Source organism: Erythrolamprus reginae, chromosome 3 (assembly GCF_031021105.1).
Source record: "Erythrolamprus reginae isolate rEryReg1 chromosome 3, rEryReg1.hap1, whole genome shotgun sequence".
Lineage (NCBI taxonomy): Eukaryota > Metazoa > Chordata > Lepidosauria > Squamata > Dipsadidae > Erythrolamprus > Erythrolamprus reginae.
The window spans coordinates 97,300,204-97,325,167 of NC_091952.1; the positions used below are offsets into that span (position 1 = coordinate 97,300,204).

At 43.5% G+C, this 24,964-nt stretch overlaps 1 protein-coding gene across 1 annotated transcript; it reads right to left on the bottom strand.

The window, feature by feature from the left end:
- Positions 1-457: 457 nt before the first annotated feature.
- On the bottom strand, positions 458-24,156 carry LOC139164288 (mucolipin-3-like). The gene is made up of 13 exons (XM_070746257.1): positions 23,935-24,156; positions 20,523-20,690; positions 19,187-19,340; positions 16,920-17,004; positions 16,746-16,842; positions 8,204-8,303; positions 7,333-7,445; positions 7,089-7,242; positions 6,468-6,568; positions 6,224-6,346; positions 5,646-5,852; positions 2,954-3,084; positions 458-2,166 (listed from the first exon to the last, which is right to left on the bottom strand). Exons 1-13 carry the CDS (start codon positions 24,154-24,156, stop codon positions 2,160-2,162), a joined length of 1,662 nt encoding a protein of 553 aa, XP_070602358.1. The 3' UTR covers positions 458-2,159.
- Positions 24,157-24,964: the final 808 nt, after the last annotated feature.

Sequence of the window (24,964 nt, forward strand, 5' to 3'; positions counted from 1 at the left end):
CAGCCAAATTCCAGGGTCATGGCAAGACCAGACCACGGCTTATCCAGGGCCACAGAATATCTCTGTTGCTGGAACTGGAGTTCCCAGCAACTATAGAATGATCTTTGGACTTGATATTTCCTCCATTTAATTTGCCTCCTACAGGTACTTAATAAAGCTTGAAATCTCCTTATGAACTGGTGTGTTTGTTTGGTTTTGATTCTCAAAAAGCCATTTATTTGGCAGCTGGCCATTGCCTGACACTTGCACACACATACACACACACATACACACACACACACACCACAGAAACATATCAGATTTATTTACTTTGAATAACAAGGTAAATTTACAAGTCTTCAGAGAGGGGTGGCATACAAATCTAATAAATAATAATAATAATAATAATAATAATAATAATAATAATAATATTATTACAAACAAACCAAGGAGCCACCCACACACATTTATTGTTCATAAGCAATTGTGCCAAGAGAACAAGATCACTGGTAAACCAGGCTGTCACCAGAAATCCATTGTATCCGTAAGGTACCTGGGATGGACCACCAAAATGGATCTGGCCTTGCATAGGCAGTCCAAAGCAGGCTGCAGCACTACCAAACCATCAAGCCACACCGTGCCAAGGATAGGAAGCTTTGCTTGCTTTCCTACGCAGTAACCTCCCCGGCTGAGCAAAGATGCTGGAGAGGAGCACAAGCCCCTTGCCACTTTGTCTGAAAGGGAAGAAGCCAGGCTCTGCTCACCCCTCCTGAAATGGAGCACAACATCTCCATGCCAGGAGAAGCCTTCCTCCCAAGTCATTTTTCTAGAAAGCAGAATTCTGGGCTGGCTCCTGGTTCTACAGCCATGACAGCTAGTATTTGGGCACCAGCAAAGAAAGCCTTCCGTTCCTTTCATTCTAGGTTAAGCTGAAAGAAAAGAGCCCATAAGGGACCACATAATGCTATACTACACCTGCCAAATGACCTCACCTAATGGTCTCATCTACTTTTAGTATTAAAAGGAGCAGGAACAAACCCTGATCACTCAGACCATGCTATTCATGTGTTCACACAGTGCTTGGAAGCTTTGAATTTTGGATGAGGAGAATTTTGTGGGCGTGGCTTAATTTGTAGAAGTTGCTTGTCGGTCATATAACTGGGTGGGAGCGGCTTTGTGGTCATGTGACTGAGGTGGGGTGGTTTGGTGATTATTTGACTGGGTGGTCATGTGACTGGGTCGGGGTGGCCAACTTGACATCACTAACATCAAGGGTTAGTTAGGGTTAGGGTGTCTGACCTCTCCTCGCCTCAATGAGATACAATTTCCCTATTTACTATTACTCAGCATGCAAACTATGTTATTTAATCCTATGTATATATGCCATATGTAGACTTACATATTACATACAGGCACACAAAAATATACATTATCTACTATGTGTACTGTATGTGCATGTACATGCGCGTGCACACACACAAACACACCTCTTCTGAAACTATACATATTCAATCTCACTTATTGCGTTTGGAAAAAACATACCCAGAGTTCACGCTCTGCCACACATTTAACTCTGACTTCTGTACATTAAAACATTCCACATGCCTTCAGATTTACTTCCCTAGTTTGCACATCACTATTAGAGCCAAGAGATGTCATGGATTGAATAAAATGTGGCGAAACTCACTTAACAACGCTCAATTGGGCTCAATTGTGGTCATAAGTTAAGGACTATCTCTGCCTTCCTCTGCATGGCAGCCTTGTCCTAGTAAATTCCTTCTTCTTTCTGGCAATTGTTCTCTCTGTTAGAGGCACCAAAATAATCCAGACAGTGTAAGCTTTCCTGCTGCAGCAGGGGGTTGGACTAGATGACCTCCTAGATGTCTTCCAGCCCTAAATTGCTGTGTTGTTTCAAAGTGTCTTCTGAAACAATGTCTAGAACCACAGTTTGTGGTGCTTCCTTCCTCTTCTCTCTCTCTCTGTTTTCTCCCTTTCCCCCCTCCTCTTCCTTCCTTCTTCCTTCCTTCCTTCCTCTATTTCTTTTTTCTCTTTTTCTCTTTTTTTGTCTCTCTTTCCCTTCATTCCTTTCTTTCCTCTTTGATGATTTCTTACTGAATCTGTGATGATTGTCCAGCTCCAGAATCTCCAACTACTTTCAGCAATTTTTGCCAATGTTTTTATTAAGACCTAAAAGAAGGGGAAAAGGTACAGAGATGTTATCCAGCTGCACAAAAATATAATAAAGAGAAAGAAATCAAAATGGTCCCATTTTATAAATCAAACAAGATCTATTGATCTAAAGAAAATAATTTTAATAAAAATAAGTCACCCTGAATAAGAAGTGCAAGGTTAGAAACCGTACTCTTAAAAAACCCCAAAGAATTAGTGGGGATAATCACAATTGCTCACTTTACAAAAGTATAACTGACACCAAAGTTATTTTATGCACCATTATTTTAAAGGTTCACTGGTATCTTTATTCCTCAACCCTCAGAAAGTTTAAAATAAATCAGTAATTGCTTTCACTTTTAACCATTTGCAATTCTGAAAAATGGGTATCTATCTATCTATCTATCTATCTATCTATCTATCATCTATCTATCTATCTATCTATCTATCTATCTATCTATCTATCTATCTATCTATCTATCTATCTATCTATCTATCTATCTATGACCAGGGGTCCTCAAACTTGGCAACTTTAACACTTGTGGACTTCAACTCCCAGAATTCTCCAACCAGCTAAGTTTGAAGACCTCTGATCTATGACATTGGGGGATCATGGGAATCTAGAGCAGCTTTCAAACCAGTGTAGGGTCACTAGGCTTATGAGAAAGTGCCTACAGTTTCACTAGATTCAAGACTGATGTTCTGTTAACCTGCTTTCTATTCTCACAGCAGTCAACTTAATTTAATATTGAAGAAACCAAGCTGTCAGATGATGCATCTGTCACCCAGGCCTTTAGTCACCAACCTTTTACAACAACAGAAAATATTTATAGGACTGTCCTCTTCTAATCTGTATCTTCCAGAGTTTGGCAGGTCTTTGCACTGGGCTATGAATGAATGAAGTTCTGTCTCTGGAAAGCCTTCACGCTGGTAATGCTAAAAAAAAAAAGTTGTTATGTAGTACAACTCCAGTGGATATTATATGGCTATGAAAAACACAATTTTTAAAGAGGGGTGAGGAAAAATAGGAAAGGTCAGGTTTCTCCTGGTGAGTTAGAAGCCATTAAATAAGTAGAAAAGTGAGGTTCTTGCACCCTATTTCTCATCCACCTTCCCCCAAGTTTCCACATGAGATTGGGAGATTAGGGTGGACTTGTAATCTGCATTTTATCGGTCTTTAAACCCTGGTAGAAATGACAGGGGAACCTCAGGATTCCAGGCAGACTCTAGTAGCCTTGGAGGAAATATTCAGATGTCTTCCAAATGATGCTGCCAAATTATACTTTTTCATATGAGAGAAGAGGAAAATTCTGAAATCAAAGAGCAAAGCCATCTTCTCTGGACCCTTGTGATTTACATGGATACATCCATTCAGTTTTATTGCCCAGGAATGGTAAGAAAGTGATGTGGTTTTGCCACCTTCCAGGATGGGTTTTCAACCTCCCACAGCACTAGATTTTTTTCAACTTCCAATATGAAAGCTAACCAGAGCCAAATCTGCTTTGTCAAATCGTACGTTAGCTACCTGAAGATGCGGACGGCTGCTAAGGCAGTAATTAAATAATAGAGAGGGAGCAAGGCCTTTGAAATATGGCACTGGAGAAGACTTCTGCGAGTCCCTTGGACTGCAAGGCGATTAAATCGGTCAGTCCTAGATATCAACCCTGACTGCCCTTTAAAAGGCCAGATGCTGCAGATAAAACTCAAATACTTTAGCCACCTAATGAGAAGGAAGGACTCACTGGAGAAGAACCTAATTCTGGGAGAGATTGAGGGCAAAGGAATAAGGGGATGGTAGAGAATGAGGTGGCTGGATGGAGTCACTTAAGCAGTCAGTGTGAGATTTAATGGACTTCAGGGGATGGTAGAGGACAGGAAGGCCTGAAGGAATGTTGTCCATGGGGTCACGATGAATTAGACACAACTTTGCATCAAAAACAACAAAAATCATAGGAATTCTGTTGAATTAAATATCCTTGTAATTCAATATAAACATAACATTAACTTAAAATCAAGAAGAGTGCTTGAGGGCTTTTCATATTTTTTTTGTCTTTAGGGCCTACAGAGGACATTAGGAAGTTGGAGCACCCAAACTATCTTCTGAAGAGATTCCCTCATATTATAGGCAATGGGAAGGGAAAAACAACTGTTATCATAGTACATGTCCTCTTGCCCAAGGGAAATTAAGCATAGTAGTTCAGATTAAAGTAGAGTTGGGAAATTAAGCAATAGGTTATAGCCTTAAACTTCAGTCTTGGTTGTTCTAAAGAACTTGCTCAGTTCTTTAGAACCAGATAAACCATGCTAACAAAAAAAAATTAAATACAAAAAAACTTATCACTCAGCTATGGAATAAATCGAACAGATGGCCTGTGATTTGGATGCATTATGCGCAGGCCAAGCCCACCACAGTTCCGCAAAGGGGGGAAACATCGCAATACATTATATGACGGTAACATGACTCTGTGAGTTTGACATAGACCGAATAAATGATGACACTGCATCATGATGTCATCATGCAAATGGCCCTTTTTTGCTTACTTGCAGTAAATATGAACTTATCAGAGCTCGGTGTCATTTGTATGATGATGTCATGATGTTATGCTGAATTCTTGCAAAGGTGTAGAATACAGTGATCCCCCGAGTTTCGCGATCCCGATCATTGCGAATCGCTATATCGCGATTTTTCCACCCGATGACATCACTCCCTTCCTTTCTCATCTTTCTTTCTCTCTCTCTTTCTCTATCTTGCTTCTTCCTCTCTCACACTCTCTTCCTCCCTCTCTCATCTCTTTCTTTCCTTCTCTCTCTTTCTCTATCTCTCCCCCTCTTGCTGGCGGGCGGCAAGCGAGCAGCCGGGCGGGCGAACGGGCAAGCGGCAAGCGAGCAACTGGGCGGGCGGGTGACGGGCAAGCGGCAAGCGAGCAGCCGGGCAGGCGGGCGAACGGGCAAGCGAGCGGCCGGGCGAGCGGGTGACGGGCAAGCGGCAAGCGATCTTGGGGTTTCCCCTTTGCCTGGGCGGCGGGAAGACCCAGGGAAGGTTCCTTCGGCCGCCCAACAGCTGATCTGCTCCGCAGCGCGGCAGCAGCGAGGAGCCGAAGATAGGGTTTCCCCGTTGCCTGGGCAACGGGGAAACCCCATCTTCGGCTCCTCGCTCCTGCCGCGCTGCGGAGCAGATCAGCTGTTGGGCGGCCGAAGGGTCTTCCCCGCCGCCCACACGCAAACTCCACCATCTGCGCATGTGCGGCCATGGAAAAAGGGGCGCGCATGCGCAGATGGTGTTTTTACTTCCGCACCACTACATCCTGAAATATCGATTATCGCGAGGGGTCTTGGAACGGAACCCTCGCAATAATCGGGGGATCGCTGTATCTCTGTTTGCACAAGAGACTAATGAAATGAACAAAATCATTCGATATTCAGAAAACTATTTCAGAACTTTTGGAAATTCACATTTCAAAAATTAAACGTAACATCCTATAGTGATGTTTATGTACCTTCACTGTTTCATACGTGTCTGTAATTAAGGCAATGAAGAGACTCAGGACCATGTAGATAAAGAGGCTAATGAAAGAGTAGAGGTAGATCCGGCTGAACAGCCACACCAGGTAGCTTTTCTGTTGCATTTTTGCAAAAGTAGCAAACATGTCATCTCCATTTATCAAAGAGAAAAGACATTCAGAAACCATATTCAAGGTATGGAACTAGAAGAGAACAAATATTCAGGAACAAACAGACAAAAGAAAAGAAAATTATTTCCATTTTTTGCTCAAGTTGTTTAAAAAATACTGGTCAAATACAGTAAACTGCAAATAAATGTTACATGTTTTACTCAATACCAGCCCTTGAAAATCTCTGGATATTACAATATTTTATTAATGTGCATCAATGCCTCAGATAATGCAGAATATATACCTATACGTGACAACTCCATATTCTGGTGATCATGTATAGTTACCTAACTAAAGTGATAAACTGGCCCTTTCAGATATCTTGGCAGCGTGCTCATTTTGTTAACATTTGCGCAAGACCCTTCAGATACAAAACTAGATGACAAACATCCAACTCACAGTACCTTAGCATGATATGGGCCCAGCACAATCCAGCCACAGAAGCAATAACCCAGATAAATCATAGCCGCACAGGAGCAAAATCGAATGACATTGGGCAATGCTGCACGGAAAGTCAAAATAAGCAGCTGAAAAACAAGGCCCAAGAAAAACCCAGAGATGCTCATTAGACTTTCCAAAGACATTCAGCACTGCCAGGTAATAACAGAAAAGAATACCAAGAGCATGAGTGTTCCAGAAGATCCTTACATTATATTTCTTAAAGCAGCTGAGGTAGCGGATCACTCCAAGCCACACAAGCATGGTGGAAGTTCCTAACAGGATACTGCAGACGTCATAGCTTGTCAACTCTATATGAAGATTAAGATGATGTTCAATAAATTACACTAACGGAATTTCAGTTGGGGTGCCCATAAAAAAAGGACCTTTTATATTCATTTTAACTCTTGGGGATACCATATTTTCTTTTCTTTTGACACTGAGATGGGAGACATAAAGTTCTGCTAGATTAGGAGACCGTTCTTGGGAGGTGAGTAAACCTTATTCCATTAAAAAGAAATGGGCTAAAAATGTCAGGGCTGTTTCCTGGTGGACAAAGAGCACAAATGCATTGCACAGCAAATTAATAGACTTTTGATGATATGCACAGATACTGCTCATTTCTAATTTCTAATGATATTACCATGGATAGATAAAATATACAGCTAGAAAAATGCCTTCTCTGGAGCAGCAGTTTTCTCAATGTGACCATTTTCCCCAGTTGAAGACTCAAGTGAACTATAAAAATAACAAAATTCAGGTTGGTCAATAAGATTTCAATTGGGACTTCCAAAACTGGAACACAGGTCATCTAATCAGCATTCAAGTCACTTACCTTAGCTTGTATCTCCATCTTTAATGTAGAACCAACTATGGTAAGAAGGTCACTAACGATGATCATGATATACCATCCATTGACAAATTCCACTAGATCAGAGAAAGATACTTCTTTCTTATAGTGATGTTGGAAAAAAGTCACAAATTCCTAGGATACGTGAGAGGGCAAGAAAAGAGAAATTGCTATTGAAAAGCTGCAATTAAATTTATTAAGAGATACTGACAAACATAAGCTTACCCTTTGTAGATAAATTCCTTTAATTACAGATCGTGTGCAGAGAATCAGTGATGCAAGACATGTCAGTATGACAAAACCATCAAAGATCATCATATAATGGGTATTCTTCTGTACTGGGAAAAAAAAGATTGATTTACTTGTCTATGCATAATAGTTAACCTGATACTCTCATAGAACACATACTCATTTGTGTCTGAGGGGAAATTTTCTTTGTGAAATTGCCTTGAGAGAGTGCTAATAATGGAGAAGAGGCCTCCATCTTACTTAATTTTTCAATACAGGGAAAGGTGGATAATTAAAGGATTCAAAGCCATCAAAAGGAATGAATGCTTCACACTTTTGGTAGTCTAAAGAGGACCCCTCCTCCCTCAAGTTACCGTATGTAGTTATTTGCATTTGGGGCAAATTTCCAATTGTGGGGAATTCCCTTCTAATATACTGTAAATCAGAAGTGAAATTCAGCAGGTTCTGACAGATTCTGGAGAACCAGTAGCGGAAATTTTGACTAATTAGGAGAACCGGCAAATACCATCTCTGGCTGGCCCCAGAGTGGGGTGGGAATGAAGATTTTGCAGTATCCTTCCTTGCCACGCCCACCAAACCTCACCCACCAAACTGGTAGGGAAAAATTTTGAATTTCGCCAGTAATTCAAATATTAACCATATAGAAAGAGACTTTTTTAAGGACTATAGGTGAAATGATGTAACACACATATTCAAATTGTGTGCTCAGTTGACAAACATACTTTAAAAAATATAGTTACTACAGAACATAGCAAATACTATATTTAACTTCATGCATCACTAGGCCTTCAATAAAACCTAATAAGCACTAAATAAGTAATAACAAAAGTATGTTTTTTAAGCTTACTTGATCCAGAAACATGCCAGTCTTTACATTCCTTGATGGCAATATCATTGTCTAGGCTTATTTTAATTCTTCCACTATGAGCTTTGTTATCAAAGAGTATCTGTAGATATTGTGGAGATAGAAAAGATGCTATTATTCTTATTTCTAAACACTCATTAGTTCAGATAGAATCTGAATAGTTTATGCCTAATGCTTGGTAATAAAATCAAAATCTATATCTATCTACCTACCTACCTACCTTCCATCCATCCATCTATTTATCTATCTACTATTCTTCTCAAAAAAGCCATAAAGTCTTATAGTTAGCTTGAAGTATAACTTTGAAGCAGTGATGGCATATAAAAAGCATGTTTTGTAGAAAAGAACCGTTGCACTTACCTGAACGGTCTTCTCGCTGCACTGCAAGGAGAGTCCAACATGGGTTAATCTACAGCCTATTGGAAGGGACTGAGTTAAAAATTAGCATAAATAACCGGTCCAACCCCCATGTTGCCCTCTCTGGGTCAGTCTTATAATAAAACGAAGTCATAGTGCTAGAAAAACAAGGAAACTTTATTCAACTGATTCAACAGAATCCAAACTCAACTATGAATCGTCTAGTGACCCTGGGCCCGTTAGCCGGGTGGGTTTGGACTCTCCTTGCAGTGCAGCGAGAAGACCGTTCAGGTAAGTGCAACGGTTCTTCTCCACTTGCACTGCTTCGGAGAGTCCAACATGGGATATACCCAAGCTTTAAACCATTAGGGAGGGAGAAGGCTGGACCAGGGGCGCAGACTCCGTGCAAACTCTCTGCAACACTCTGCGTCCAAAGGCCGCTTCAGCTGAAGCGAAACTGTCCAAACGGTAGTGCTTGATAAACGTATTGGGGGCAGTCCAGGTTGCTGCCCTGCAGATATCTTCAAGGGGGGCCTGTGTCGCCCAGGCCGCTGATGTGGCTGCACTTCTTGTAGAGTGGGCCGTGATACCTCTAGGTATTGGTGCCGACCTTGATTTATATGCTATGGCGATGCAGGAGCGTATCCAACAACTGACAGTCTTAGAGGATACTTTATTCCCCATGGATGCCGGGAAGTAGGAAACGAACAGGGCCTCTGTTTTCCGGAAGGAACCTGTCCGTCTTATGTATATTTTGATGGCACGACGGACATCAATCTTGTGCCACTTTAGTTCCAGTGGATGTGACCCTTTGGCACAAAAATCCGGAAGGATGATGTCTTGTGACCTGTGGAAGACAGTGTTTACTTTTGGTAAAAAGGTAGGATCAGGCCTCAGGACTACATTGTTTGTATGAAAAATGCATAAGTCCGGTCTGATTGACAAGGCAGCGAGTTCGGATACTCGCCTCGCTGATGTGATTGCTGTTAAGAAGGCCGTTTTAAACGATAAGAGACGAAGTGGAATATCTCTTAGGGGTTCGAAGGGAGGTTCTGTCAAGGCCTGTAGGACCAGAGGTAAGTCCCATGTAGGGAATCTGTGAATGGTGGGGGGTCTGATGTTCGATGCCCCCCTGATAAAATCCCGAATCCATGGGTGTTGTGAAATTGGGCGAGAAAAGTCCATTTTAAGGATTGTGGCTATAGCTGCCGTCTGCCTGCGAAGCATGTTGGGTGACAGTCCTTTGTCCAACCCAGCTTGTAAGAATTCTAGGATCTGGATTACGGATGGGTCCTGTGGGTCCTGATGACGGTTTCTACAAAATAAACAGTATGCCCTCCATGTGGCCTGATAAATGCGGGTCGTGGAGGGTCGGCGAGCTGCCTGCATAGTATTTATTACTTTGTCCGGTAGTTGTTCTCTCCTCAATCTCTCCCCCTCAAGTGCCACACGGCAAGACTCCACCACTGAGGGTCTGGGTGGTAAATCGACCCCTGTGTCAGGACCACCTTGTGGTGAGGGATTCGCCAGGGGGGAGAAATTGAAAGACCCATCAAGTCTGCGAACCAAGGCCTCCTGGGCCAGAATGGGGCCACCAAGAGGATTTCCGCTTGTTCTTGCAGCAGTTTGTTGATTACCCTTGGGATCAGACAGACTGGGGGAAAGGCATATAGCAGACCCTCCGGCCACTGGCATGACAGGGCATTGATCTGCTCTGCTCCCGGCGAGGGGAACCTTGAAAAGAACCTGGGCAATTGGTTGTTGTGATGGGTGGCAAACAAATCCACCTGTGGTGTCCCGTATTTGTGAATGATCTCCATGAACAGATCGTTGCCCAGGCTCCACTCCGCCGGATTTATGGTGGTCCGGCTGAGCCAGTCTGCTTGAAGATTCGAGATGCCGGATATGTGTTCCGCCCTCAAGGATGATAGGTGTTGTTCCGCCCATTTGAACAGGGACTGGGATTCCCTCATCAGGCGACCCAATCTTGTGCCGCCCTGATGGTTGATGTGCGCCCTTGTCGCCACATTGTCTGTGAGGATCAATACGTTCTGACCTCTGACCTGTGCAGTGAAATGTCTGAGAGCCAGGTGAACGGCTCTGAGCTCCAGGTAATTGATGTTTGGGCATGTGAGCTCCTCTTCGGTCCAAAGGCCCTGGGCCACTCCCACCTCGGAGTGCGCTCCCCAGCCCGAGAGGCTCGCGTCCGTTGTTATGGTCATCTCCTGTTGTGGCAGGAACGGTGATCCCTGCGTGAGGGCTGATGACTTCCACCAAGGAAGTGATTTCCTTACTTCGTGCGAAATTGTCACTGATGCGGACGAGTGACTCGTTCTGTTCCTCTGAAAGGGAATGAGGAACCATTGCAGAGGCCTGGCATGGAGCCTGGCCCAAGGTAGAATGTCTATACAAGATATGAGTACCCCCAACAGTTGAGAGAGGAAGGCTAAGGTCGGAGAACGGTTGCATTGTAGCTGTGTGACCAAGGTTTTGACCTTGGCTTGTCGTTCTGCTGAAAGGAAGACCATGCCGGATGTGGTGTCTATGTTGGTGCCTAGGTGAGGTAGGTACCTTGTTGGTGTAAAGTGGCTCTTTTGATGATTGATGGAGAAACCGAGGTGTTCTAGTGTCCTCATGGTTTCTGTTAGGTCGTGGTGAGCCCGTCCAGGACTTTTGGACAGGATGATGATATCGTCCAGATACGCCATGAGGCGTAGTGGACGAGACCTGAGATGAGCTGTGAGTATGTCCAGTAACTTTGTGAATGTCCTGGGTGCAGATGATAGGCCGAAAGGCATGGCCTTGTACTGGAAATGCTGGTTGTCGAGGCAAAACCGAAGGTATTTCCTGTAATCCTGATGTACTGGGATATGCAGGTAGGCCTCTTTGAGGTCTATCGACGTTAACCAATCCCCTTGGCGAATTGCTGCTAATATTGTCTTTAGGGAATGCATCTTGAAACGCCGATATTTGAGGTATATGTTCAGTTGCTTCAAGTTTAGAATGAGGCGGCAACCACCGGAGGCCTTGGGTACTATGAACACGATTGAATAGTATCCCCGCCCCTCCTGATGGGACGGGACCCTTTCGATGGCGCCTATCTGGAGAAGGTGGTTGATCTCGTGATACAGAAGGTTGTTCTTGAGGTTGTTGAGGGTTGTTGGGCATTGCAGGAACCTGTTGGGAGGTTCCTGAATAAATTCCAAAGTGAGACCTTGAGCTATAGTTCTTAGAGCCCAAGAGTCTGTAGATATGGCTTCCCAAGAGGCGGTGAAGTGTTGTAGCCGTCCTCCTATAGGAAGGTTCTCGATGGAGTCATTTGTTCCTTCTATAACCTCCTCTGCTGGAGCCTCTGTATGGTCTCCTTGATTGTTGGAATTGTTTATTCCGGTCTCCAAAGCCACCCCTGTCTGCTCTGTACGAAGTTTGAGAGTATGACCCCTGAGTGTATGACCTTCCAACCTGGGGTGCATTGGAGGAGGTCTCTGCCCGAAAGGGTGGACGTCTGAAGTATGGTGTGGTCCGTCTGTCTTGCCTCCTATAGGTTCTGGGTAAGACCTTCTTCTTGTCTTTATCCTCTATGAGGACCTTGTCAAGAGATTCACCAAACAATTTAGCACCATCAAATGGGGCTGAAGCCAGACGCCATTTGGACTTGGCGTCAGCTTGCCATGTCCGGAGCCAGAGTAAGCGTCGAGCCGACTGATTTGCTGCTAGAGCCCGTGAAGAAAGGCGGGATGCCGATAAAGTGGCGTCCGCGGAGAACTCTGCTGCCGCTAATAGCTTGTTGAGGTCTTGCCTCAAGCGGCCATCTTCCGGTCCTAATCTCGTGAGCATGTCTTGCAGCCAAAGGACCGACGCCCGGTTAAAAAATGAAGCAGCTGAGGCTGCTTTGAGGGCCCATGCATTCATTTGATGGGCCTTTTTGATTATGCTCTCGGCCCTCCGGTCTTCTGGTCGTAGGCCGTCTGCCACCTCTGATGGCACGAGTGCATTAGAAACAAGAGCCGCTACAGGGGCATCGACAGATGGGAATTCCAGTAAATTCTCCAATTCTGGTTCAAATGCATAGAATTTCCTTTCTGAGACTGTTGGGCCTAGAGCACCCGCTGGGTATTGCCAGGGTCTTTTAACATTGTCCAAGAACAATTTGGGAGCAGGTATACAGTCTGCATCCCTCTGGGTTTCAGTAAGTACCCTTGAGGTCGGTTGAGTGATCGCTGCCTGGTCAGCGGGCTTGCCAGGTGCATCTGAGGCGATAGTTAGCTTAGCCTTGTTCAAGAGCACACGAAAAATAGAGGGCCTAAAGAGGCCAGTATATGCCGGGGGTTCTGGAGGTACACCCTCATCCTCTGATAGGCCATCATCCGGATCAGAACCATGCTCCCTAAAGCCCATGTCCTCCTGAAAGGATTCGTGCGTGGGAGATGGGGGTGCCGGAGCTGCCCATATATTCCTCTGGACAGATGGAGAAGGGCGAGGCGAAGCAGGGGGGGCACTGGGCATGTGTTGTTGGGCCCCAGCCACTATGCCATGGGAATAGGCCGAAGCAATCATGTCCTGCAATGCAGGTGGCAGGCGTTGCCAGGTGTCTGGGGAGGATCTGAGGCCAGCTGCTGTCGGGGTGAATGAGGCAGTTGGCATTGGTTGAGATGCCATGTGCCATGCCGGGGAAGAAGAAGAAGAAGGCCTGGTAATTTCTGGCCTAGTTGGCTCTGCCACCTGGGATGCACCCCCAAACCTATCCGGTGACCAGTCCCGATCAGTTGCTGATCCCATGCCCTCCGGGAGCCCCGGGGGGGTAGTACCTGTTATAGGTGCATTTTGTGGCATGGCAGCTTGCTTTTGCGCCTCCAATTGCTCCTCCAGGGCTTTGATGCGCCTTTCAGCATCTCTCATTGCAGAGGAGGTTTGCGAAGATTTAGACTTGGGCTTGGAAGAGTGAGACTTCTCCTTAGCTTTTGTGATCGGGGCCTCAGCTGTCCCCTGTTGGGCTGGATCGGCCATGAGGATGATTATAAGGCTCCGTGAGACCAGCAGGTAATTATAGCTGCGTTTGAGCAATTTGGTCAGTAAAAATGGCCGTCGCTATTATGTTCCGCCTCTTCCTGTTACACAGGACATCCGGGCGATATAATTGGGTAATCGGGCTGTCCGTCAACCCTCCAAGATGGCGGCCCGGAGCTAAGCCTCAAAATGGCGGCGCCCTGTGTTTGGCGCCTTTATTGTCATGGCCGCGCCCATTACAGCTGCCGTTACGAACGGCGATGATCTTTCTCGGGCTTCCTGGCTCGGCGCTCCGCTCGCCGGCTCGTTTCCCAGCCACGGCTTTTCTTCCCTGGCGGGAAATTCAAATATCCTCTTTTCGTCGTGTCCGGCTCCCGATGGTCGCTCCGAACAGAGGTATGGCCGCGCAGGCCGGGGACCTCGTTCCTTGGGCGACGCCCGGTCCTTGGAGCTGTACCCTCGCAGGGAAGAGGCTCCGACCTGGGTGAAGAGAAGTGGGCATAGCTCCGCAGAACCAGGGGCCCAAACTGCCGAAATACATCATCCAGTCTCTGAAAGACAAACAGAAAAAAATTTTATGTTAGTGAATATCTTAATATGCTTTATAATAAAACAATAAAAACAGTAAAAAGTTAAGCAAATGTACAAGCTAAAACAACAAGACTACAAGAGTCATAGGAGGAAAAACTCATGAGTCCCTCCACTATGACTGAGTTTTTTAGACTGACCCAGAGAGGGCAACATGGGGGTTGGACCGGTTATTTATGCTAATTTTTAACTCAGTCCCTTCCAATAGGCTGTAGATTAACCCATGTTGGACTCTCCGAAGCAGTGCAAGTGGAGAACAGAAAATGCTTGGAGTTAGTTTAGTTCTGTCAGTGTACCATTCTCCCCCAAATCTAAGCAGTTTAAAAATAAGGTGGAGAAATAGAATAAAGGAAGACTATATCTGAATAATCCTCGAACAAAACTTAACAAGAGAACATGACCCAATGTCTTCTATCTTTTTAATATTGTTTCAGAAATATTGCTATTCTTATCACTATTTGGGTTTTATTGCACTTTTCCATCTGAGGAGTATTCAAGTTGATCGCCAGCCACAGTCAACCAAAAATAAATAGAAACAAATTTTAAAATGTACAATTACAATATAGTTACACGCATAATAAAAGTATTAATATTATTGTTAATATTATTGTCAAAAAGCTAATACTATACAGAATTATGTTTTGAACTTAACTAAAAGAAGAGTAGGTGAGTTACCGCGAGAATTAATGTGAATTGTAGGACACAGACACAGACACACACACACAAAGAATAGCTGATTTACCAAATGGGTATTTGCAGCTGTGGGCAGGCAAATCTCTGGAAGCAATAAATCATTGGTGCCTGCCTCTTGATTAGTTTCAGCGTTATCATTTCACTTCATTCTCTACTTCTAAGTTGCTAATGTATATACTGCAATAGTCCACTTTAAGAAGCTGACACAATCTAGGCCCATTTCTCCCATCCCAAACCTGCCCTTCAGAAAATGACTACCGTATTTTTCGCTCCATAAGACGCAGTTTTTTTCCTCCCAAAGTAGGATGAAAAATCAGCGGCGTCTTATGGAGCGAAGCTGCAGGCAGGGAGGGGGGGGAGGCGCTGGAGCAGAGGGGGGGCGGCGATATACTCACCAAAAGTGTCCCGCCTCTGTCGCCGCCTCTCCTCTTCCCAACCCTGAAGAGAGCCGTGCCTTTCGGCCTCCGGGAGTGCTCGGCCGGGGGACGCCTCCACCGCACAGGTTTAGGAGGCAGAGCGGCACCGGAGGAGCGTTGGCGGTTCCGAGCCTTTGGGAAGGCTACGGGAATCGCTTCAGGAGGCGGGGAGGTCTCGAAGCACCGTTCACCGTGTCTTCGCCTCCGCGTGCTGCCTCCGCCCGGCCGAAAACAAAACGGCTCCAAAAGTCGGCCGGGCTCCCGGGAGGCGGTGCGCGACTGTTTCCTCTTCGCTGCAGAGCCACACGGAGGCGAAGACACGGTGCCCGGCCACGCTCCGCCTCCCGGGAGCCCAGCCGATTTTTGGAGCCGTTTTGTTTTCAGCTGGGCTCCCGGGAGGCGGAGCGTGGCCGGGCACCGTGTCTTCGCCTCCGTGTGGCTCTGCAGCAAAGAGGAAACAGTCGCGCACCACCTCCCGGGAGCCCGGCCGACTTTTGGAGCCGTTTTGTTTTCGGCCGGGCGGAGGCAGCGCGCGGAAGCGAAGACACGGTACCCGGCCACGCTCCAAAACAGCTCCAAAAATCGGCTGGGCTCCCGGGAGGCGGGGCGCGACTGTTTCCTCTTCGCTGCAGAGCTGTCGGGAAGAGGCGAAGACAACGGCGCCCTCCACTCTCTCTCCCTCTCTCTCTCTCTCTTTTTCTCTCTGTTGCCAGCGTGGTGAACGAGAGAGAAAGAGAGAGAGAAAGAAAGGAGGGGAGAAAGAATGAGAAAGAAAGCGAGAAAGTAAGCAAGAGAGAAAGACAGGGAAAGAAAGCAAGAGAAAGAGAAAGAGGGGGGAAGAAGGGGGAGGGAAAGACATAGAGGGAGGGAAGGAGGGAGAGAGAAAGAACAAAAAACAGGGAGGAAGGAAGAGAGAAAGGAAGAGGGATGGAGAGAGAGGGAATGAAAGATGAAGGAAGGGAGAGAGAAAGGTGGAGGGAGAGATAGAAAGGAGGGAGAAGGGGGTAGTTAGGGAGAGGGAAAAGGAAGGGCTTGGAGAAAGGCAGGGGGAAAGAAAGATAGAAAGGAAAGAGGGAGGGAGAGATAGAAAGGAAAAAGGGAGGGAGGAAAGAGGGAGGGAGAGATAGAAAGGAAAGAGGGAGGGAGAGATAGAAAGAAAAGAGGGAGGGAAAGATAGAAAGGAAAGTGGGAGGGAGGAAAGAGGGAGGAAGACATAGAAAGGATAGAATTATGGATGCAAGAACTTGCTCATGTGTGATAGCTACTTTTTGGCTCAAAATATTTTTGTTCTATTTTCCTCCTCTAAAATCTAGGTGCGTCTTATCAGCAGGTGCGTCTTATAGAGCGAAAAATACGGTAATTACAAGTCTTCATCAGTTCAATTTTTTTTACTTGCTTCCTAGTTTATCTGCACATAAACAACCAAGCTCAGAAAGTTCCAAGGACTCCACCTCTGTACTTACTGTTAGTGTGAAATCATAGCAGTCTGGGAGTTCATGTTGTCGAATGGTCTGGAGATTAATGGCCTTCAGTTTGAACGTGAGTGTCAGAGTTACAAGTCTAGAACAGAGACCGGAGCTTTATTTCACCATTACCAAAAATGTTCAAGAATGCCAGCAACTTTTATTTCTCCTCACCTCTGGAAGTCCAAAGTAAAATTGAAAGGAGTCTTCCTCAGTGTCCCATTTTCTAGAGGTAGCATTGGCTCCACATAAAGACACTCTGTGGGAAGACAGATGCTTTACGGCATATAGAAAATACTCAATATTTAATAAGACGAGGAAGACAGAAAATCAGTAATAAGGAATCTGGTCACTAGTAGTCTTATCTAAATAATACCAGATGTAAAATCTTTCTTCATACTTGCAAGAAAAAAGCAGCTATGTTTTTTCATTAATTTAATGCATATATTTACTGAACTTCTGCCTTATGGGAATTCTTATTTGATAAAGAATCCCTGAAAATATCTGCTTGTTAAAAATAAACCCAAAAAGGAAATTTTATACTTGATCCACAGATCAGTACCCTAATACCCTAATTTCTATGGTTACAGGCCCTTCGACTTATGACTGTAGAATGATGTTTCAATGCAGTTATGAATTACTTCCATCTGAATAAAATGAAGAAACAGTAATTCAGAAAGTTCTTGTACTGTAATTATTTGTATATGTTACACATTGGTTCATGTAATTGCATACATATATCAAGAAAAGACCCTCAATCTGTCAACAGTCCTTTAATATCTTTCATACCCAAGAGGTTTAAGCTAAGATATCCTTACAGAATTCAGCTTTTGGTATTGTTTGGAAATGTTGTGCACATATGTTTACTACATTAGTTCGCTAAGAGATTATTATTTATGTCACTATTTCCAAACTCCAAAAATAAGTCACAATGCTTCTGAATTCTCATAACAGACACTACCAATAATTCTATATGTTCAGTAATCAATATTCATGTTGAACAGTTAAGACTGTCCACTCAAATTTATTCACAAAGTTTCAGAGGCCAGTAGAGTCAGCCAATATATTTTGGTATTTGCCTAAAGCACATAAACATGAATGGCTCAGGCAAGTAAACTAACTGGATTTGTAAGTGCATTGTAAGGTGACATTTTCTTCAATACTTCAGGGCAAAAGTAAGAGCGCAAAATAATCCACACAGCAAACATTTATGTCATCCAACAGGTTACTAATGCTTTCTATCACATGTCTACAGTCTGAGGGCACTGCCTCACTTTTCCTAATATATAGTTCACCGTGAACCTGAATCACCAATTAGTGTTGGTGATGTTTGCAATGTTGAGTTGGCAAGACACTTTTGTGGATGAGGGACATCAATTGCTTCAATTTTGATTATACTACAGTATCTTGCAAGTAGATGCACCCTTAACTCTGTTCAATAATTACCAGTATGAAGAACCTGCTTCAGATACAATAAAGTCAACACACTGGGCTATGAGTCAGCCATTTTTATCAGCAGGGTATCAGGCCACTTGGAAACTAAACCACGTACACCCTAAAGGTGCTTTTTCAAGAGGCACCTGGACTTTCTGGTTTTTCTTTCAAGATGTTCTGTTTCTCATCCATGAAGCTTCTTCAGCTCAGAGTTGAAGAAGCTTATTGGATGAGAAGCAAAACATCTTCAAAGAAAAACCAGAAAGTCCAGTTACTTCTTGAAAAAGCACCTTCAGGACAACCATAACCTGGATGACTGAGAATCTCCATAGATATAAACAATGTACGTCTATATGGAATATACTTGGTCTGAGTGAAGCTGACATCATTTGAGTGAAATGGGGCAAGGAATTAAATGAAGCACCACTACTGCAGTTTTCATGACTTAAACAAGACTCTAATGTACAAGTAGTCCTCACTTACTAATCACAGTTACTAAGTGATATAGTCATAAAGTGAAACATCCCATGACAGTTCCAGTGCAGTCATTAACCAAATCACCTCAGGTTGTTAAGCAAAATGGCATATGACTTTTGTGACTTCCTGCCATTTTCCACAATGATTCTGCTTGGAAACAAGCTTGGAAATGATTCTGCTTGGAAACAAGCTGAGAAGGTGACAATGGATGTTGCAATAGCTGCAAGTTCAGGGATTGGTCTTAAATATACCTTTTCACTGTTGTCGTAACTCTGAACTGTTACTGAATGAAGCAATTGCTAAGTGAGGACTATCTGCAGTAGTTGAATTTCTTCCTGTACAAATAAAACATCTGAAGTGTCTACCCATTATATTGTAATGATACTGGAAATTACTATGTGTTTGCTTTTAAACACTATGACTTTGCTCAAGTTGTCTCTCTTTCTGACCTCCGCCCACCCCACTCTCATTCTCCTTTCTCTCTCACACACAGAAACAATCTATCTGATTTGAGTCGTTCAGTATATCACCAGTTTCAATTTCTGGGTCAATATCGAAAGTGTCATTTCCAGGGCTGATAATTCCTCTCTTGTAGAAGTACTGACATATTGCCATGGGCGTCTCTTCTGATCCTTTCTTTTCGTAGGCGTGATTTCCAACCGAATTAGCACGCAGCTGTAAGAACTAAGCAACAAGGTACAACCAGTTAATGGAGCTGCCTGGTAATTAAAACTGAACTAATTGGAGACGCAAGAGAATGTCTGCGATGGAACATCCTGCTTTTCAGATTTATTGATCTCATGAATAGAATTACAAAGACTAAGGTTCAAATAAAACTCGGTGAAATGGATTCAGTCATAGAAAACCTCATTTTTATGGGCCAATTGCCTGTGTTACCTTTATCTCATGAGGTTACTATGGAATTAAAAGGTCTGCATCTCTTGCCTCATTAGAGCCAATGCAAGCTCTATGGTATAGGAAACCAATGTGATTTTCCTTCCATTCATATCTGTTTACATATAATGACTTGGCTTTTTCAAGCTTAGTTTAGGTTCAGTGTACAATATTTTATAAAATACTAGCTGAAAACCCAGCGCTACACGGGTATTTATAGACCTCAAAGCATTTGTCTGACAGGGAGCCATTGAGAAGGGTCTTTTGCCCCCTACTCCCATGCCTATCACCCCTGCCCTCCCCTTCCCATGTGATCTTCTTTCCGCTCTTTCTACAATCTTGGCACTTTGCCCCAAATCCACCAGGGGGCGTCGTCTGCCTCTAACAGGGAGTCATTGAGAGGGGCCTTTCTTCCCCCTACCCCCATGCCCATCACCCCTGCCCTGTCCCTCCCCCCTCCAACGCACTCCTCTTTCCCACCCTTTCTACAATCATGGCACTTTGGGCCACCTTCTGTCAAGAGAAGGGAATATCAAGTGCTTTCCCATTGGCCCAGTGGAGGGCAAATGTCATGGCTGGCTTTCTAGAGGAAGCTGTGACAGAAGTGAATCATAGACAATGTCCACTCTAGGACGCTGCACTCGCTCTCATTAATGGCCCAGATGTTTCAGAGTTATGCTGGAACACACACACACACTAAGGGGTACTAGGGTGTCTTACTCCCACAGTATTTGTTTCCAGAGGGTAAATCATCTGTGTACCAAGTTTGTTTAAAATTGCTTGAGTCATTCCAGACTTATGCTGGAACATACAGCCGATAGATGGATGGATGGATGGATGGATGGATGGATGGATGGATGGATGGATGGATGGATGGATGGATGGATGGATAGATAGATAGATAGATAGATAGATAGATAGATAGATAGATAGATAGATAGATAGATAGATAGATAGATAGATAAATATTACCTGGTTTATTGCGAAAGAGATCTGGTCATAGACCTCTTTTTGCGTGTACACTGCATAGGTGTCATCCATGCTGTCCATATAGCCTTTCAGGAATAGATGCTTAAAGGATACCGTGTTTTCTTCTTTAAATGTAACCACCATTTGATTGCTTAAACCAAAAACTACAAGCTGAAAATATCAATAGAAAGGGAATTCTTCAGCTAAAATACTCAAAAAGTCCATTCTGACCACAAGTACATTAAATTTTTTAATTGATGGAGCATTCGTAGCTACCGTATCTTTCAGAGTATAAGACACACTGGAGTATAAGACACACCTTAGTTTCGGGGGAGTAAAATAGAGGGGGGGAATCTACCTATCAGGTATTCATCTGGTTAGTGTTCTTAGTCAGTTCAGCTCGAACACATTATTTTATCCTCTGGTTAGGGCTGAAAAAGCCTTTTTCAGAGGGGATAGGAATGAAAGCAAGCCTGCAAAGACTTAGGGCTGGAAAAAACCTTCTTCGGAGGGCATAGGAAGCAGAGAAGATTGTCAGCACCTTGCTAGGGCTGGGGAAAAAAACTTTGAAAAAGTAACATTCAAAGTATAAGTCACACCCAAATGTTCAGCCTCTTTTAGGGAGGAAAAGGGTGCCTCTTATCTGTATATTCCGAAAAATACAGTAGTTCTACCACCATTCCCTACTCATTCTCTTGGTAGTTTCATTTTACCCTGAGAGTGTGAAAGGTAAATAAATCAGGAATTGAACATATAGGAAAAAAGAGCTGGGTACCATCCCTCCGATTTACAACTTTTATTTTCATTCAGTGGTCAAAGACTCCTCCTATATTTATGTAACTATATTCTTGTTACACTTAAAATTTAGCCCAGTTCAATATCATGACTATTTTATTCTTTTTGATCTTGGATCTGTTTTGCTGAATAAAAATATAATATAATATTAGTATAGTTCATATTGGACATTTTCATACTATATTCTGAACACACAGATTTCCTTATAGTTGGTGAACAATGAGGATTTAATTAGTAGAAGGCTGAAGAGTGACATATATAATAATGAAATGAAACTGCAACTATAATCTTGATATTGTTCATTGTCTCTACTTGACTAATAGCCTATTCTGTTCATTACCCCAATCCAGCATCCATCAAATATTTGGACTAAAAGTTCTATAATTCCTAAACGAGATAGCTATGTTAGCTGGCACTTATGAAAGTTCTTTTGCAACACAGATGGAGAACATATGATGAAGATACATATATTATTAAATTTGTCAATACTAAATACTTGACAAAAATATTTTCTTCCAAAATATTCAGTGTGTAAGAACACAGGTCATTTCAATACTTACAGATGGTCCTTGATTTACAATCACAATTATGACCAACATTTCTGTTGCTAAGCAAGGCAATTATTACATGAGTTGTACCTGATTTTATTTTTAAAAATGGGGGGGGGGGGCATGGTTTTTAAATGAATCACTGCAGTAATTGATTGAATTATGTGGTTGCTAAATAAATCCAGCTTTCCCTATTGACTTTGCTTGTTGGAAGCCAACTGGGAAGATTGCAAATGCAGGTCACATGTTTCTAGGATGCTGCAACCATCATTAGTACATGCTGGCTGTCAAGCGCCCAAATTCTAATTATAGTGGTACCTCGAGATACGAGTTTAATTCGTTCCGGACCTGCGCTCTTAAGTCGAGCAGCTCTTATCTCGAACGACTTTTCCCCATAGGAATTAATGTAAATAATTTTAATTGGTTCCAGCCCTCAAAAAACTCACAAAGTTAGTCTAAATTATGCAAAAAGACATTGCAAGAATAAATGTAACTTTACTTATTAATAAGATGATAAGCTGAGAGCTTTCCTTCCTCTTTTTACCCAAAACAATCAACATGGCAAACTTTTATTTTTATTCATTAAACTGTAGTTATTTATTCAACTTCACTGCCACCCAATCCTGTAGAGGGAGGAAAGAAGGGAGGAAGGAAAAGGAAAGCAAGAAATGGAGGGAGGAAAGGAAGGAAGGAAAGGAAGGAAGGAAGAAAGAAAGGAAGAAAGAAAGAAAGGGTGAAGGGACAGGAACAGAGGAAGGAAGCAAGGAAACTTATGAAAGGGGAGAGTAACTTCACTGCCACCCAATCCTGTAGAGGGAGGAAAGAAGGGAGGAAGGAAAAGGAAAGCAAGAAATAGAGGAAGGGAAGGTAAAAGAGAGAAAGAAAAAGAGCAAGAAAGAAAGCAAGCAAGAGAGAAAGAAAGAAAATGAAAGAGAAATAAAAATAGAGGGAGAATGAAAGAAATGGAAGGAAGGAAGGAAGGAGAGAAAGAAAGAGAAAGAAAGAAAGCAAGAGAAAGAAAGAAAGAAAGAGAAAGAAAGAAAGAAAGAAAGAGAAAGAAAAAAGAATGAAAGAGCAAGAGAGCAAGAGAGAAAAAGAAGAGAGAGAGAAAGAAAGAAAGAAAGAAAGAAAGAAAGAAAGGCAACTTCAAAGAAAGGCTCACTGAGCATCTCTCACTCTCTCTCTCTTTCTATCCCTCTCTCTTTCTCTCCCCCCTCTCCCCCTTTCCCTCTCTCTTTCTCTCTCTCCATCTCTCTTTCTCTCCCCCCTCTCCCCCCTTTCCCTCTCACCCCCCAGGCCGGCAGCGATGTTTTAAAACAGCCGCGCCGTTTGCGAACTAACTCCTGAGGTGCGGAAGTTCGCCTTTGGCGTTTGGGCCACTCGGAATGTGAAATTCAAAACAGCGTTCGGATCCCCCCACCCCCAGCAGAAGCCAAGGACCCCCAGAGTGGGGCGGCAGGGGAGGCGACCGCCTCTCCGATACGAGCCGAGAAGAGCCGGGCTGGCTTACTTTCCTTCCTTCCCGCGCTGATGCAGAGCCACTCGAACAAAGCGTCACGCCCCCCTGACGCTTTTGGCGGCAAAAGAGCCCAGCGTCGCTTCGGAAGCCGCCGAAAGCATCAGAGGGGCGCGACGCTTTGTTCGAGTGGCTCTGCATCAGCGCGGGAAGGAAGGAAAGTAAGCCAGCCCGGCTCTTCTCGGCTCGTATCGCGGAGAGGGGCGGCATACAAATCCAAGTAATAAATAAAATAAAATAAAAAAATGTCTCTCCTCTCCCAGCTCTTATCTCGAGTAGCTCTTAAGTCGAGCAGCTCTTATGTCGGGGTTCCACTGAATATGACCAAGCCCTTGTAACTTTAGACAGTTGCTAAACAAATGGTTATAAGTCGAGGACTGCCTGTATTAAGGTCTGAAAGTTTCAAATACCAACCGTACAAATGGTTCTAAAAACACAAGTCACTAAAGCAGCAGTAAATCAGAGGTTGTCACTCAACTGGTTATAATTTCTTGAATTTATATAGCAGTAGCTAAAAATGTGTAAGTAATAATTGTACTGCAGCTTTGTGTCTCACCTGGATAGTGACCATAGCTATTTTCAGAATTTGTATGCCCAGCTTCCACGGTTTCCTTCCTCGGGCCCAGAATTTTTCACAGGGATTCATAAAGAAAAATTTAAGTTTTCTTCTTAACTGATCTTCCAGAAGCTGGCACATTGATGCATGATGTTTTACATTGTATAAATGTTCATCATCCTGAGTACTGCAGCTGCCTACAAGCACTTCAGGATTTTCCATTGCTGGAATAGAAAAAAACATTAGCAATATTGGAATGATTAACCAAAAATGCTATGCATGTATTTGTGAGCATATCTAAAACTCAAGGTGTGATTGTCTCCTTTAACAACAAGAGTTTCAACTCTAAACTACAAGTATTACAGCACCTTCCATGCCAACTTATAGCCCATTGATGTTATTTCATCAACTAATCACAGCAGTGAAAAAGATATTAACAGTGAAGAAAAATGTGTTCTCCCACAGTTCTCATGTTCCTATCATAGAAAGCACTATTTTTGGAACCAAACATAAGGAGGTTTTTTCCATAAACACATTATTTTGTTTATCAGTTTTCCTGTTAAGATTTTACAGGATATTGTTTCACGAGTTATTTCTCAAAAAAATCTTCGACATTTCTCCCATCCTCCCCCTCTCTTACGTGCACATTTATCCTTGGCTCTTGCTTGATTTCTGCACCATCATAAAATGGCTGAGAATCACGGCTTCTGAATGGTCTAGAAGTCCAATAAATAATAACTGGGTTCTTTAAGACAGTGATTTTCAACCTTTTTTGAGCCATGGCACATTTTTTACATTTACAAAACCCTGGGGCACATTGAGTGGGGGGGGGGGGGCTAAAAATGTTTCTCTCTCTTCCTTCCTTTCGCTCTATTTCTCTCTCCCACCCTCTTTCTCTCCCTTCTTTTTTTTTCTCTCCATCCCTCTTTCTTTCTCTCTTCCTTCCTTCCTCTTTTTTGCTCTCTTTCTCTCTCCCTCCCTACCTCTCTCTATGTCTTTCTCTCTCCCACCTTCCCTCCCTCTCTTTCTC

What these genes read in the sequence shown, in the direction of transcription:
- LOC139164288 (XM_070746257.1), bottom strand. Translation starts at nt 24,156, where the DNA reads ATGGAAAATCCTGAAGTGCTTGTAGGCAGCTGCAGTACTCAGGATGAT. An exon ending in TCTCTTTCGCAATAAACCAG is followed by an intron (nt 19,341 to 20,522) that starts GTAATATTTATC and finishes CTTGTTGCTTAG; the next exon opens with TTCTTACAGCTGCGTGCTAA. An exon ending in TGGGCCCATATCATGCTAAG is followed by an intron (nt 5,853 to 6,223) that starts GTACTGTGAGTT and finishes GTTCTCTTCTAG; the next exon opens with TTCCATACCTTGAATATGGT.